General features: G+C 43.6%; 1 protein-coding gene across 1 annotated transcript in view; it reads left to right on the top strand.

Moving 5' to 3' along the window:
- OBSCN (obscurin, cytoskeletal calmodulin and titin-interacting RhoGEF) overlaps positions 1 to 16646 on the top strand; it is a 176302-nt gene that overhangs the window by 142863 nt on the left and 16793 nt on the right. Inside the window, exons 88-101 of the mRNA XM_041488781.1 lie at positions 5744 to 6004; positions 8623 to 8746; positions 9055 to 9188; positions 9572 to 9684; positions 10972 to 11140; positions 11693 to 11774; positions 12246 to 12446; positions 12968 to 13028; positions 13652 to 13729; positions 13849 to 14021; positions 14576 to 14602; positions 14890 to 15042; positions 15766 to 15811; positions 16231 to 16308. Of these exons, the coding sequence (XP_041344715.1) occupies positions 5744 to 6004; positions 8623 to 8746; positions 9055 to 9188; positions 9572 to 9684; positions 10972 to 11140; positions 11693 to 11774; positions 12246 to 12446; positions 12968 to 13028; positions 13652 to 13729; positions 13849 to 14021; positions 14576 to 14602; positions 14890 to 15042; positions 15766 to 15811; positions 16231 to 16308 (1700 nt within the window). The remainder of the gene's footprint in view (positions 1 to 5743; positions 6005 to 8622; positions 8747 to 9054; positions 9189 to 9571; positions 9685 to 10971; positions 11141 to 11692; positions 11775 to 12245; positions 12447 to 12967; positions 13029 to 13651; positions 13730 to 13848; positions 14022 to 14575; positions 14603 to 14889; positions 15043 to 15765; positions 15812 to 16230; positions 16309 to 16646) is intronic.

Consider the following 16646-nt stretch of genomic DNA (forward strand, 5'->3'; position numbering starts at 1 on the left):
ATGGCGGAGAAGCCCTGCGAGATCTCCGTGCTGCAGACGGAGATCAACGAGCCGACCATTGGCAAGCCGGTGCTGCTGAGCCTGGTCAGGCCCGTGGTGCCCGAGCCCAGGCAGAGGTTCTTCAGCCAGTACGAGGAGCACGTCCCCGGGGCCGTGTTCGTGGCAGCCTCTCGGGTGGCTGGCATGCCATCCTCGGGCCCTTCCAACATCTCCTTCCGCGTGGGCGACGCCCGCGCGGCACCTCCCGGCCCCTCCTTCTCCGTCAAGCCCTCGTTCTGCACCGAGGTCCAGCGCTCCGCGGACAGCGGGCAGGCCAGCTTTAAAACTGAAGTTTCCACCAGAACCCTCAGCTACGGGACTGTTGGCGAGCCTGTCACCTTGCACATCAGCACAGAAGACCTCTCCCAGAGCTGAGCAACGCAAGCATGATTTTTAACGCCAAAGAAAGCAGCTTTATGTAAAAAAAAAAAAATAAAAATAAAATATCAGAATTGTTGTAGGCGAGGGGAAGTGGTGGCAAATATTACAAGGGAATACTTTAGAGGGAAATGTGTTTAAATATGATGTGTCAAGCTTTTCCAGTCTTAAAGGGAACAGTCTGTCAGAACAGTTTGTAACTTTAAAAGCTTTGATCTAGGTGAACATGTATCATTCCATAGTGGAGCAGTGATGGGAGGTTTAGGAAAAGCCTGATTATTCTACCTATGACAGAAATATAGATGAAGAAGTGTGGTTTTTTTGTCCATTAACTTAATGATTTTTTTCATGTGCCAGTTTTTGGTGTGGCAAGGAGGTGAAAGTATCAAAGCTTTTCAGCATTCTTCAGCAGCCCAGGACAGGGAGTGTCTCCTGTCACCGTGTGGGCCCAAAGGTCATGAAGCTTCACTGTGCTTTGACTCTGCTCTACACTTGTGACACCAATTAGCTCTACCAAAATTTCTTCATAAACCTTTCAAGATGCACAATCTGGTTGCATTTTTTAACCTTCTGCCATATAATGAGATATATAGTAGATATTACATATACCAGGGATTCAAAGGGCTGCTCAGGCATTTTTTTGGTTGAAATCCCCATTTGACTCTAGTCAGTGAAGAGTCCCACTGTCATGAGGAAGCAAGAGTTTTGTTGTTCTCTTCTGCTTTAAGTGAAAATGACTATCTTTTCTAAATGACTGATATTTTCAAATCCACTTCCTAGTTGTCTGATAATGTAGGTTTCATTATTCTGCATTCTAGTGGGGTGGATTTATAAACCATATCTTTTGAAATATGAAGCAGTTAACATGCACTGAAAGATTAATGTGCTGCACAAAATAATTTCTGCAGCTGCAATCAAACATTAACAGGTACAAAGAACTACAAATGTGGTCTTCAAAGGACCACAAATGTAGTCTTTGCCAATAAATATGACTGGATTAGTATTTGTTCTCCTGAATGTGCCAGTGGTGAAACATTCCTGCTAACAGATTGATCCATGATATTCCCTGTATGTGTGTGATAAGAGGAATTTACCACTGAGCTATAGCAAAGTAGCAGGAGCACAAAGATTAAAAAAAAAAAAAAAAAAAGAGATAGAAAAAAGAGTTTTACCATAAATATTCAGTTGAAACATAGATCTGTTCCAAATGTATTGGGCTGCCAGTTGCAATTGCATCACATTACTGTACCCAGGAAGGCTGAGATGCCTCGGAGAGGGACTGACTGTGGGGTTCCTCTGGAGCTTTCCAGCAGGAATGCTGCATGAGGGGGAGGCTGAGGTGCACTGAGCACAGCCCATCCCTGTTGGCTTCACCAAAAATGGATGTAGCCCAGACCTCCAACAAGCTGCTCTGAAAAGAGATGAGCTCCCAGGCCCAAATCTTGGGGCCAGATGGAGCTCATTGGTCTCAGCAGGACCCTGCACTGGCCCTCTCTGCTGACAGAGATGTGGGGTGAAAAGTCCCCACACCATGTCCCAGCTGAGCTCTGTAGAAATGTTCATTTGTGGTTTCAGTTGTGGTTTAGGGAAGCCAGAAATGCTCAGGCACAGCTGAATTTCTAAGCAGCATGAGGAGAGAGTTTCTGCCTTGGGAAGGAATGGATGATGTTGGCTCAGTGTTTCCCAGCCAGCTGATACTGAGGAGCTTGTTCTGGAGGCAATATTCCTGCCAACAGGGAATGAATTCACAAAAGGTGCTTGTAGAAAACTTTTTTTTTTCCTTCTGCAGCTGCACCTTGTGCTGACTAAAATGAACATATTGATTTCACAGCCTTTCACTTTCAACATCCACTCTGGATGTCGTGTGCACTACCTTCATGATATAGGATGCTTTTCCAGTGGTGAAGGAAATCAAGCTTCCCTTATGGTACTATCCCATTTTTTATAACATCTCCTTGGTTTATACTGTTTGTTTTATAATGAAGCAATACGATGGATATATATATTAGTGCTTTTTTCATATATTGCACTGTACGTTGGAAAGTAACAGGCACACAACAGGGAAATGCTTTCAAAGCTAAAAATATTTCTTTTATTTTGAGCCTGATTCTGATCACAGTTATTCCAGTATCAATCTTGAATAATTCCACAGAAGGAAGTGGATTTTATTCAGATTTATGAAGATACTGCTAAGAAAAGATTTTGCCCTGTGATTGTCTTCCAAATATGTAATATTCAAACAAAAGATGATGAGGATGTGTAAAGGAATGTGGAGGTTTCCTCCTGGTGTGGTCAACAATCAGGTTTTTCTAAAGAATCTCTAAGGTTGCACTTCAGATGGTCATAGAAGAAATAATTATACTTTGATTCATTAGCTCAAAGCAATTAACATCTGTTTACATTTTCTTTTGATATTTAAGCAAAAGAGAATCAATTGCAGGGAATTTTTAAAATCCTATGCAGGGCTCTGTTCAAAAGGTGAAAGGTTTATGAGACGTTCATTACATATACTTTCAAAATATTTTCCTAGAGGTTAAAAATTATGCTTGTAAGTGATTAAACTGTGTAGATAACTAATGAGATGTGTGGGGATTTATTTCCTGTAGATGAAAAGGTACAGCTGTATGAAAGATTTTAATACAGTGAATGTTTTACTGAAATTCCTCGAGATAAATGGGTATTAATAAAGTGGAAACTTCAGTTTGCTTGAGATACAAAAAAAAGAAAAAAAAACAGACACACAAAAAAAAAAGTCAAGTGCAAGATATGCTGTTAGATGCTGCGTTTAAATCAATAAATGTCTTGCATCAGCTGTCACTGGACTTTCTGGGTTTCTGTGTTCTTTGTTACAGCATTTGATATTCCATCAGCTCATCCTCTTCTCCCGCTGACTTCAGCAGGAACTGGATTGCAGTCCAAGAATATTAATGCAGTTGGGCTCTAGCTCCTTTTTATGGACAGTTTCAGGAGTGTTGAAGTGAAGTTTTAGGGATATTTCCAGCTCAGGAATCTTGAATGATTCACATCGTCTTGGGTCCTTCTCTGAGACCAACCTGGAGCTTCAAAAGATGTGTCAGTCTTGAGTTCCTGGGGATGGGCTGAAGTTGTGGGGTCAAAAGGCTCAAGGCTGAGATTTTAGAGCTGGGAAAGGGGTGTCATCACTGTGGTTGTTTGTTAGGTCTACGTATCTTGGGGGATCTTAAAGTTCCCCAGTCCAGCTGGGAAAGGGGTTGTCCATCACAGGGTGTCATCACTGTGGTTGTTTGTTAGGTCTGTGTATTGGGGGATCTTAAAGTTCCTCAGTCTGAATCAGTGTCCAAAAGAAGGAAGTGGTGAAATGTCTCCTAGGCAGGGAGGAAAGTGGTGGTGTTGGAGCTGGGAGAGAGCAGTGATTATACATAACCTCTAGATCTATATCTATCCACCTGTGAGTATATTTCCTAATTGAGTGTTTCATGCCTTTCCAATTATTTCACTCATTGGCATCTGCCCAGTTCACAGGACAGCACCAGCTGGCAGAAATCACAGCAAGAACACCAGAGAATCCAGGTATTTCTCTAGGAAAATATTGGATGTCTTCCAGCCAGCCCAGTGCTGATGAACATTGATAGGCAGTCTGCGACATCATGTGAGCAAATCTTGCTTTTTTTCCATCAACAGATTCAGGAAATAAATATTTTGTCACCATCATGATCATTGAAAACAAAAGTCAAGTGAGAGGTCTTCATCCACACATAGCCTTCACCCTTATTTTCTCAGGTCTATAATGGGAATTGACTTTCTTGAGGCCAGGAAAGGAGCCGAATCAAAACCCCTACAGGGCATGCTCATTAATGTCATTGACATTAAACAAGTCAGAGCTGTTTATTCCAAATGCTCTTATTTTTTTTTTTTTTCTCAAACCATGTGATTATTTGAGTTCTCTCTCTTGATTGGTGAGCAATCACATCACCAATGGTCATGAAATTGACCATTGTCTTAACCTGACCTGCATTTTCTCTGTCTTCATGATTACGTGGGGGCTTTCCTAGGTACATCCATCCCTTTGTTGTGCCTTTTCAAGATTTGTGGGAGGTTTATCAGGCAGGAAATTGGGTGAGATGAGCTCCTGCAGTCTGTGATCCCATCCCAGCCTTCTACATCCCAACCCATTAGAAATATTCAGGTATTGTGAAGCAGAACAAAAACATCACCCTGTGAGCAAGGAGTGGCTTTTCTGCCAGACTTTGATGAAAAAGAACGTCCCTCCCTTCATTCCCTTGCCTTTCTCCGGAGTCACTGACAGCTGATTCCTGTTCACTCCTTCTCCTTCCCCATGAGATAACATCTTCCTTCATGTAGGCTCTGTATCAGTGCAATGGGTTCATTTCACTGCTCTTATCCAGGGGTTGGTTCTTCTCCCAGAGGGTGCTGGCACTGCCCAGGCTCCCCAGGGAATGGGCACAGCCCCAAAGCTGCCAGAGCTCCAGGAGAGTTTGGGTAACACTTCCCAGGAACAAGATGGGATTGTTGGGGTGACTGTGCAGGGCTGGGAGCTGGACTGGATGATCCTTGTGGATCCCTTCCCCTTGAGGATATTCTGTGATTCTCTGATTAATAAAGGTATTTTTGACAGACCAACCAATGTTGGGTTGAACTGGGAGATGGATCCTTTGTTCCACTGTCTGGGAACAGGCCAGGTGTATTGTATTTGCAGGGTTTCTAGAAGAAAGAAGGAATGATGAATCTGACTCCATGTTCCTGAAGGCTAATTTATTATTTTAAGATACTATATTATATTAAAGAATACTATACTAGAGAATACAGAAAGGATATACAGAAAGGATACAGACAGAAGGCTAAAAAGATAATAATGAAAACTCGTGACTCCAGAGCCTTGACAGAGCTTGACCTTGATTGGCCATTGAGTCAAAACAATTCACATGAAATCAGTGAAACAATCTCCAAACACATTCTAAATCAGCAAAACACAGGAGAAGCAAATGAGATAAGAATTGTTTTCCTTTTTCTCTGAGGCTTCTCAGCTTCCCAGGAGAAGAATGCTGGGCAAAGGGATTTTTCCAGAAAATATGACTGTGACACAGGTGTTCACCTAGGTGGCACAGTGTCCCCAGCCAGCTGAGATACAACTTTCCAAAGCATTTTATGCCAGCCTTCTTGTTTTAACTCTCAGCTACGCTCCCTCTTGCTGGAATAAGCATTTCTCCATCAACTCTCCTCTCTAGGAGGGGAAAATGACACGGTGGCAGATATTTCCATGGGTTGGATGGTGCTGCTGCTTTCTTTTTGGCCCCGAAGAGAGAAAAGTTGTTGTTCTTGTCTGTAGGAATGACTTCCCCCCAGTCAGAGACGGAGACTACTGTGCAGGCCTCGCTGCAGCGTGCTGATCAGGAGATCAAGACAGCCCTGAAAAAGCTGCTGGACTCGGCGTCGCTGCTGGTGACTCTTCCCCCGGGCATGCGAGGAGGTGCTGGCCTTGGCCTTGGCCCTCCCGGCTCTGCTCCTTCATTGCCCTCAGGGGCAGCAGCCGGGCCCTCTGTGGCAGTTCATGAAGCCAGCACCCAAACCCAGACTGCTGCAGGCCATGGTAGGTTTGGCATAGAGGTGGGAGATGTCCCCCGGGAGCTGAGAGACAGAAAAATATTGAGCATGCCAGTAATGATGGTTTTGACCTCGTTTTTCTGTGTCGTCGTGTTTTGAGCAGATGATGATTAAGAGAGGGCATTCAGACCATGGAGGGTGGGTTGGGGTTAGGTTGGGTCTAAGTTTGGGGCAGATCTGTCTGGAAGCAGGAAGTGTTTGAAAACCTAGAGTTTGGTTCATCACCTGCCCAAAATTAGGAATAGGGGACTTTTTTCCACCTTTGGGCTTTTCCCCTGGTCTTGCTTCAAGTATTTTTGGGGAAGAAGGTGGAGTGAGATCCCTCCTTCACATTCAGAGAATGATTTGGGTTTTGATTTGGTGGGGTGAGTAAAGGTGGTTGCTTTATTTTATTGTTTTCTGTAAACAAGCTGGAAATGTCTTTAATATCCTGGACCAACTGTCAGGGGCTCTCTAGGGGGTTGAGTGCCTCAGGTTCACCTGCATTTCACTGACCCTGGAGCCTGGGCACACTCCTTGCAGCTTTTGTGTGTCTAAACCCACCTGTGTATGTGGCTGTGTCTTGCCAGGAGAACAATTCCTTTGTCTTCTGTTGTTTTTAAAAAATCGTGGATGAGCGACAACCCTTCCACTCTTCCTCTGCTTCTGCCATAACAACTTGTCTAAGCTGTCTCCGTGTCAAGTCAGAATAACTGTTCTCAACCACTGTTAACTCAAAGGACAATGCCAAGTAACCTTCAGCCCTCAAACTCTAGATAATCCCTTAAAAAATAAATATTCTTACTCAAAACCTAGCAAGAATAAAAGCTGTTCATAGTATCAGACCCAAAATAACAGCATATAAAAAATGTCAGGGTTTTAAAACCTTTTTTCCTTTCTCGTCACAAATCATCTTTGGAAATAATCCTCTGGTGGAATGGGATGACTCAAAAATCCTAAGTAAAATGTCACCTAGCAGATTGTTTCCTCAGTCACAGCTAAAGAGAAAATACAATAATGATATGGCTTGGCAGGTCTTTCAGCTGTGCAATACTAAACATGTTATGGGAGTTATTTTAATCAGATGGAGACTTGACACCTCTCTCTATGATACATGCCTTAAATAAAAAGGAGGCAAATATTTCAATAGTGCAGGTGATAGGAAAGCACAATCCCACAACCTGGGATCTCTGATCCAGTAACTCCTTGAATAACCATGTTTTCCACCCCAATGGAGCTGTTTTATGTGATTTCTAGAAACAGCTGCTCTTTTCCAAAACCAGCCAGCACCAAAGATCCCTAGAGAGCTCCCTAAAATATTCCTACCTGCTAGGTAGAAGACTCCTCTGGATTTAACCTTTTCTCCTTAAATGAAAAAGGAGATGATGCACTTTGTCCTATGGTGTAATTCCAATGGTCAATACCAAAAGACAATCAGGTACTTTTGGTATGTGAGCTCAAACCAGGTTTTGAATCTATATCTGATAAAATAATTAATAATAAAAGAAGAAAAATAACTGAAACGACCATCAAGCTGCACCATCTTTTGGTTTCATCAAGCCCCACGTGCCAGACCTTGTTCTGGTGTAACTCAGAGCTGTACAAGGATGTTTTCCAGTGGAGGTGCAGCAATGCTGATGCTAAAACATCACCAGGTCCTCTGTAAGAATCCATATTACCTCCATATCAATTATACTGATATTGGTCTCTTTCTCCTGACAGAACCAGAGCACACAGCCTCCAGCTGCACCAAGGGAAGTTTAGGTTGGATATCAGGAAAAAGTTTCTCCCAGAAAGAGTGATAAAATTCTAGAATGGCTGCCCAGGGAGGTGGTGCAGTCACCATCCCTGGGTGTGTTTAACAAAGCCTGGATGTGGCACTGGGGGCCAGGGTTCAGTTGAGCTGTTGGGGCTGGGTTGGACTTGATGACCTTGAAGGTCTCCTCCAACCTGGTCGTTCTGGGAATTCTATGAATATCCTCAGCCAGGACCTGCTCTGACCACCAGCTCACATGGATGTGAGCTCACTCATGTCCCTGGTGCTGTCTGTGACCACAGCAGTGAGTCAGGAACTGTTCTAACTCAAAACTGAATTGAAGAATTCACATGGACAGAGCTAACACTGGGTTATTCCCTGGAATGCATTTCAGGGGTGGACTTGGCAGTGTTGGGTTGATGGCCGGCCTTGCTTTTAAAGGTCTTTTTCAACCTGGATGATTCTGTGATTCCATTACTTCCTCACAGCCATGAGCCAGAACTCAAACACGGTTAAATTATCTCCTGCAAAGGCTGTGTGAACCCACACTATCCTTCCAGCTGACCTGTATTTCCCTGTCCCTACCAGCTGCCTTTCCCACCTTTGTCTGTGTGTATCTCCTTACAGAACAGTCAGTTTAGCCCAGTCAGCCAAGTGCCACCACTCTGGTGCTGTCCAACCCCTTTGCTTTGTGTGCTCTTTGCAGAAGTGCCAAATTCTCCTCTAACCTTCAGTGGCTGCACCCAGCTGAGGTCAGGTGGGCTCAGGTCTGGCACGAGGCACACCAGAGATGGCTCCAGAGGTTGGCTCTGGGTTTTGGCTGTGGTCTCACGGGTGTCATGTCTAACTTGCCCAATTTCTGCTGCCAGCCAAAGTTCAGAGGGAGGTTCCAGCTGAAGAAGCAGGGGTGCCAAAGCCCAGCCCTGCTCCTTCCCGGGAAGAGGAGGCTGCTGGAGGGGAAAGCGCTCAGGAACGCACTGTTCCCATCGACAGGTAAATACCCACCTCCTTATATCCAGGATATCCCTGTGTATTTCTGACTTTGGTGCAAGAAAAGCAAGTCCTCTGTGGTAACCCAAACAGTTTCTTGTAGGTTTGTCATTATTTTCAGAATCCTGGTGACAATGCTTTGTCAAAGAAGGGCAAAAAATAGTTGGAGAGAAATTAATCCCTCCCCCCAAACCACAATTCTTCCTGTGTTAATTTCAAGCAAATAACTCTTTGTCTGCTGGTTAAACAGATCAATGGCAGGGTCTTGTATGTGGCTATGCCATGATCTTTTCTCTTGGGTTTCTTGAAAGAACATCCCCAGATGCAGGGGCAGGAGGCTGGTACAGGAGAGAAGGAGACGTGGTCTGGGATATGCACAGTGAAGTTTACATCGAGACCACAGAAAGAACTCGTGTGTACAAGACTGAGGAGAAGACTCCAACAAGTAAGACCAAACTCTATTTCCCTTTCCCAGTCCCATGATTCTCACTATCTTCTCTTTTGGTAACAACTCCTCTTTTTTTTTTTTTTAATTTAATTATTTGTAATTAATTTTTTTTAAATTTATTTTTTTTTTAATTTTTGAGTGGTAACTCTTTATTAAACAAAAAGTAATAGGTAAGTGTGAAGATAAGAAACCTAAAAGTAATGTCAGCATGAAGAACCCCAAATATATTGCTGTTGCACCTCTTGATTTTACTTTAAACTACTGTTACATCCTAAATGTCCTGTCCTATATATCCCATTTGGGTAACCCCAACCCTGTCAGCACGCTGGGAAAGAAGTTTCAGTTTCATTTGCATGCTGCAAACGCTCTCTTCTCACCAGGTCCTCCCTACATGCAAGTGACAATAGAGGACGTGCAGGTGAACTCTGGGGAACGTGCCAAATTCCAGGCAGTCATTGAAGGAACCCCTCAGCCCACAGTTCTGTGGTTCAAGGTGAGTGCAGACTCTTCCCTGGCTGAGAGTGAGGACTGTAGTGCACAATTCCACAGGGAATTTCGTCTGCTCATTCCTCCCACACCTCTCACACTACCCTCTGTCTGTAGACTTTATGGAGCCAGCTGTTCCCACTGAACCACCACCTGTGCATCCCACCCTGTGTTGTCACCATGTCACCCTGCAGAGAGGGAAACCAAGATGGTTTTGGGGACCAAAGAGAGCAGGAAGAGAAATTGTTTCTACCTGAGTGCCACTGAGATGTGTGCTGCAGTCTGGGGGCAGGAATGGGATTGAGTGGTTTGTCCCAGCTGCCAGTGTGACTTCCAGGCTCTGTATCTTTCCTGCAACTACTTAGTAAAATCAGTGTGACTAAGGACAATGAATATTCCACAGAAGGGAGAGAAATTATTTATTATTCCTTAGAATATTGTCTAGAGCCTCCCTTCCAGGCTGAAGAGCCCCAGTCTGCTGTCAATTCTTATCTGGAAGCTCTTACAGAGGACACTGATGATGATGTAACAAATAGTACCATACCATGGGCAAACCCAAAAGCATTTATCAAATTATTCTTTGTGTCTTATTCTTCATTTCTTCCCTAATAATTTCTAGTATCTGGTACCTTTTAGCTCCCACCAAGCACTGAGCTGGTGGTGCTGTGGACTGATTTACTCTTACTTGAATTTTTGTTACAGTTTAATAAGGAAAAGCTCAGAAACAGAGATTTTATGTGGGAAAACAGGATTGCATCACTTCATATTTGTGCTATTATATACATATTTGTATATATTGTATTATATATTTTTGTCTTGCATTTTACTGTCATAGGGACCTTTTGCAAATGCTCACAATCTGCTCTTTATCACACACACTCCATCCTGCCCCTTTCTTTATAGCATTTATGAAAAAAAAAACAGAATCACAGAACCATTAAGTTTGGAAAGGCCTCCAAGATCACCGAGTCCAACCTCTGACAGAACACCACCTTGTCAACCAGACCCACATGCAGCTGTTCCTTGAACACTTCCAGGGATGGTGACTCCACCACTCCCCTGGGCAGCATTTTCTCCATGAGGTTTGCTCACATAAATAGTCTGTCTTGTAGCTCTGCTCCCATATCTTGCTTCTTGAAGTGATGCCTTGAGAAGGTTGACCTAGAGAAGCCCAGCCCCACACACTAAAGCAGCACAGAACCTGAAAAATATGAAACCTGAGGCATCAGAAGAGCAGGAACACCTCTTTCCATCTTGGCTTTTCCAGTGCCAAAATGTCATTTCTTTCCCCCAGGGCACTTCACTGCTGACAGACAGTGACAGGGTCCATCAGGGCAAGGAAGGAACAACGTATTTCTTAGTTGTGGACAATGCTGCCCTGGAAGATGGTGGTGTTTATACCTGTGTTGCCAAAAATGCAGGAGGGGAGGTTTTGTGCAAAGCAGAGCTCGTCGTACGTGAAGGTAATGCCACCCTGTCACCTGTGAGGGCAATGCCACCCACTCAGCTGCAGGAGTTGTCTCCACTGCCATGGCAGTGTGTAATTTGTTGCTGTCATCTTCTGGTGCCTGTATGGAATCTGTTCCATGTTCCTTTGGAGCATTTATATACAGCCAGTATGGCAGGATCCAGGATAAAATCAAATCACAAAATCCCAAAATGCTTTGGGTTGGAAAGAACATTAAAGACGCTCTAATTTCAACCCCCTGCCATGGGCAGGGACACATTTTACTATCCCAGGTTCCTCCAAACTCCATCCAACCTGGCCCACTTCCAGGGATGGGGCAGCCACTTCTCTGGGCAACCCCAAAGCTCATTTTGACACATTCTTCTTACCAAACAATTCCACTTAATTCTCCTTACAAGTTTAGAAGACCCCTCTAATTTTTCCTGCCTTAAATTGTCCTAACTTTGTTGTAATTGTTGTAATTGCTGTAATTGTAATAACTTTGCACACTATTAGCAAGGCATTGTTGTCTGAATATTTACCCTTTTGTTTTCCTTCATTTCCAAAGCCAAGAAAGACCAAGAAGGAAAGAAAGTGGCCACCAGGAGAAAGCTCCATGCCCATTATGAGGTTAAGCAGGAGATTGGAAGGTAAATGAATTTTCCAACTCTACAGCATCACTGCCAGGGACTATCTCATTGCCCATCTGAGCTGCTGAGGCAGAGGTGGGTCCTGGGAAGTTGGAAATAAAGGCAGAAGTGGGATGTCACTCCAAGGTGTGCTGTGGCAGCTCCAACCAGAGAAAACATCCAAAGGCTCACAGATTAGTGCCTGGATGTGGTTTCTTGGCAATGGGAGCATCCCAAGCCCATCAGGTCTGTCCAAGGGATGCAGGAGCACCAGCACCAGCCTGCATCAACTGCAACAGCTTTTCCCTTGATGGGAACACACTGCGTCCCTTTGGAGACAGCCAGGAGAGGGCAACAGCATCTCACACACAGCAAAATGAGCTTCTGCTGCTGGAGAACTGAAGCACGGAGCAGCAGGGAGCTGTCAAAGCCCAGGGTGGGGGAAATCTCTGCCCAGGCTTGATCAGGGCTTGTCCTTCGATTCCTGCACAGGGGCTGCTTCAGCTTCGTGAAACGGGTGGTGCACAAAGGGACCAGGGTGTCCTGTGCTGCCAAATTCATCCCTCTGCGGAGCAAAACCAAGTCTCGAGCCCATCAAGAGAGGGATATTCTTGCCTCTCTGTCCCACGACAGAATTACCAGGCTCCTGGATGAGTTTGAAACACGAAAAACGCTGATTTTGATTCTGGAGTTGTATCCTTTTCTGTGCAGTTGTCTGAAGAGGCTGGGAAGTACTGGGTAGAGCTCATTTATTAAATATCTAAGTAATTAATTTTTTGTTTTTGTTTTTTTTCCTGAGAGAAAAGGGCACACACAATTCTTCTCTGCACTGCAGGACAGCACAGCTCTGTGTAAGGCTCCACTGCAATCCTCATTTCTGCTGGGTGAGAAAAATCAGACTTGTATATACAAGTGTGAATGAATCATTTAGCACCAAAATTATTTCCTGACACATCTGGAAGTTATGAGCTCTGTTTCTGTGAGATCCAGTCTAGGTGAGCATGAGGGAAATGCAGAACAGGAACCCCAAAATCAACAGGCAGATTCTAGCAGAAGTGACACCAGGTTTAGACCAGCCCAGTCTCTGCTGCAGCAGAGTTTCGTGAGGATCCCATAGCCTGAGATCCCCTCGTGAGTTCTGCTGGATGGAGGAGGTTCCTGAGTCAAAAAAAGCTTTTCCATGTGGTTCTGTTGTTCCTTAACACCACTGCCAGATGCTCCAATGAAGAGCTCCTGGACCGTTTATTCAAGAAGAGTGTGGTCACTGAAGCTGAGGTGATTTCTCATTTGAAAGCACAGAGTTGGTTCTTTCTGCATTTTCCTTCTGGAATAGGACAAATGTCTTTGAACCAGTGATAATCCATCAAAGCAGAATCAGCCTTTACAATGTGTTCCTGGCAACTTTCATTGCTAGTTGGGTTTATTTGGGGAATAACTACAAACAGCCAGGGGGGTTGACCACCAGGATTGCATTCAGCCTAAAAAAAAAAGATTGTATTTGCTCTCTTGTCATAATTTCTTTGTTATCTGTCATCTGGAGCTCCTATCTCCACTTACTTAATACCACTTTATCCCCCTGTAACTGTATTCTATCTACTCCCTTTCTGTCCTTAAAAGAAAAGCTGAAATTATGGTTTCTAAGGGATTTTTTTTTACATCTTTGGTGCTAAAAGTTCAAAATGTTTCACATCTCCCATCTAGTAGCTAGATGTCCAATACTTATTGGTAAAATCAATTATTTTTATTAGGAATTGTCAGTGGAAAAAATCATGTAATGGTTTGGACTGGGAGGGACCTTTAATGATCAAATGTTGGTGAAACCAGGAACTCTCCTATTTACTCTCCCTGCTTAATAATTGTTTATTTATTAATTGTTTAATAATGGACTCAATTCTCAGGTCAAACTGTACATCAAGCAAATTTTGGAAGGAATCAAATATCTTCACGACAACAACATCCTTCATTTGGACATCAAGGTAATGAGCAATGACGTGTTGGCCTGTGGTTGGGTGTTCTCTGAATTATTCTTACAACTGAAAAATACTCCCTGCTCTCAAGAAAAATTCCTCCTTTTATTTTCATTTTCATCCAACAGCCACTGAATATCCTCATGGTTTATCCTGAGAGGGAAGACCTGAAGATCTGTGACTTTGGGTTTGCCCAGAGGATCACGCCCGTGCAGCCTCAGTACAGCAAATACGGCTCTCCAGAGTTTGTTGCCCCAGAAATTGTCTCCCAGTCACCAGTGTCAAAAGCAACTGATATCTGGTAATCTCTCATTTTCCCAAAAAGCTTTTCCAGGCCCTCAATGGCCTGAATTTCCATTAGCTGTTAATTAGTAAATGGAGCAGTGATAATAACACAGGAAACCGAAAGCGAACGTTGACAATCCAAAAGCCATCAAGGCTCTTTAAAGCTCCTTCTGTCTAATTTTTTTCAGCCATAATTGAACTCTGACTGCTAATTAATGCAAAGGAGCATCTTGGAGGAGATGATCTCTATTCCAGGCAGTAACTAGATGGAATGATCCTAAAGGGCTTTCTAGAAAAGGCAAAAAAAGTAAAAAAAAAAGGAAAAAAAAAGTATTTTGAGTATTTTCCTCTATCTGTGCTTTAAAAGTGAAGGATTGCTTGAGAACAATTAAAAAAACATTGAAGGGGGAAAATGAATGGAAAAAACCAATAGCTTTTGGGATTTATTATTCTTGAAAGGTGAGGAGAAGGTGATCTTGCTGTTCCAGGGTGTCTAGTGGCAGGAAGAGGGACTTGAGAAGGATGGAAAAATAGTGACAAAAATGACATTTGTGTTCCCTCTCTCCTCAGGGCTGTTGGAGTCATCACATATTTAAGGTAAATAAATCTTGGAAACACTCCCCCAATAACCCTTTGTCCATCAGAGCCCTCCAGCACTTTCAAGGGAGGGATTTGAGTGGAGCATTCAGTCCTTCCATAAGAAGGACAATTTATTTTGTGGTTTCCTCATTTCCTGGTTGTTCCTCACAAACATTGCAAGTCCCAGGCACGGAGCCCCTCAAGGATTTATAAACCCCATGTAAACATTTGTGCTTCTATCATTTGTAGAGAAAACAGAAACCTAAAACCTGTCTCCTTTCATTTTCTGGTGTTCAATTAATAAGCCTCACGTGCAAGTCTCCATTTGCTGGGGAGAACGACAGGAAAACTCTCCTAAATATCCAGAACGGGGAAATTTCATGGACCATTCCTGATGTTGTTCACTTGAGTGAAGATGCAAGGGACTTCATGAAAGGGATCCTGCAGCAGCACCCCAAGTGAGTGCCCTCCTGTGCCTCCCTCTGTGCAGAGCTGTGGGTGTCTCAGCTGTGGGTGTCTCATCATTTGGTTTGAAAAGTAGAAAGCTGAGTGAGATGTGCTGCATTTTTCCCTAATTCTTCCTCATTATTCCCCATTACCCAACCCACAACTCAGATATTTGCCAAATTGGCCTCTCTCTGGTCTGGTGATGTCTTTGCTCCCTGCCTCCTCCAGGCTGAGGAATTTCTGGAATGATACAGATGAGTGGGAAGAGCACGGATTGGTACAGAGGGAATTAAATAACATTGACCACATTCATTAAGCAACTTCAAGTACAAAAGTTGGCTTGAAGGCATATTTAAAGGCGTTTGATTTTAATTTCATTCCTACTCTTTCTGCCTTCTGCCAAAGCTGTTTTCACTCTGGCCACCTAAAGAGTTTGCAAAGGCTCTCTCAAAGTTGCTCTGCACATCCTTGAGCCCTGCAAAGAGCCATGAGCTCTTCCCAAGCATCTGTGGGGAGGGCCAGACTGAAAAAGGAGGATGTTTTCCTCTCAGGGGAAGGAAACCTTGAGTTGGAAGCTGCTGTGTGTCTTTGTGGCTTCTCTGCTCCAAATCAGCATCCCAAGGACACAGCCCTGAGTGTACGCGGGTGTCCGCATGCAGCAGCACCTTCAGGAAGATCAGTGATTGCTCTTGGAGGGGATTTCCTACTCAAATCTCAATCTGTTCTCTTACCAGATCCAGGCCGAGTGCTTTGGACTGTCTTTCCCACAAATGGTTCATGGTAAGTTTGTCCTGGTCCTTTATTTGTCAGTTTTCCCTAATATCCAGTTTAAACCTCCCTGGTGCAACCTGGGGCCATTCCCGCTTGTTCTGTCACATCAGTACAGAAAGGAAACTGGCCTTGCAGACCAAAGTTTATATTCCAAAGCCTTAAATCACTAAGGAAAACAGTTAAAAATTAACAACAGCAAAAAAGATTTAATGACAGGTATAGAACAGGGCTTGATTTAATCACTGAAAAGCTGATTTTGTCTGCAATTTAACTATGAAAGGACTGCAGCATTTGGTCTGCTGTAACTTTCCTAAATTAAACAATTGTGTAAAGAGAGAATTCTAAAAAAAAAAAAATCACAGAAATGCCTCAAGAAATGAAATCAGGATTTTTTTTAACCAATGGTTTTCTCTCATTCCACCTGGCAGCACAACGTCCCTCTTGAAGCAGCTCATTTCATTAACACCAAACAGCTCAAATTCATTGTGGCTCGGAGCAAGTGGCAGGTGAGTTGCCCCTAATCTGTGTTGATTCTGTTTAGTTATATCTGTTTTTAATTGCTGAATAATTTATTATTATAACTGATGATTTAATATCTGAATCTTTGAAAATCTTTTGGGCTAGGACAGCAAGCTCAGCAGAGATCTGAGCATGGCTGGGAGTTGGGAAAAAGCCCAGGAGAGATGAATGTGTCAGGAATTAATTATTTGGGCTTTTACTGCCTGGAAACCCATGCAGGTGCCTGTAAGACACAAGGTTGTGCCTAAGTTAGGTGCCCTCAGTCGCCTTTGCAATCGGAGCTGAATTACAGACAGGTGCCAAGAAAATGCCTCTTTTCCTGAAG

Source organism: Pyrgilauda ruficollis, unplaced genomic scaffold (genome assembly GCF_017590135.1).
Source record: "Pyrgilauda ruficollis isolate IOZ18807 unplaced genomic scaffold, ASM1759013v1 scaffold12, whole genome shotgun sequence".
Classification (NCBI taxonomy): domain Eukaryota; kingdom Metazoa; phylum Chordata; class Aves; order Passeriformes; family Passeridae; genus Pyrgilauda; species Pyrgilauda ruficollis.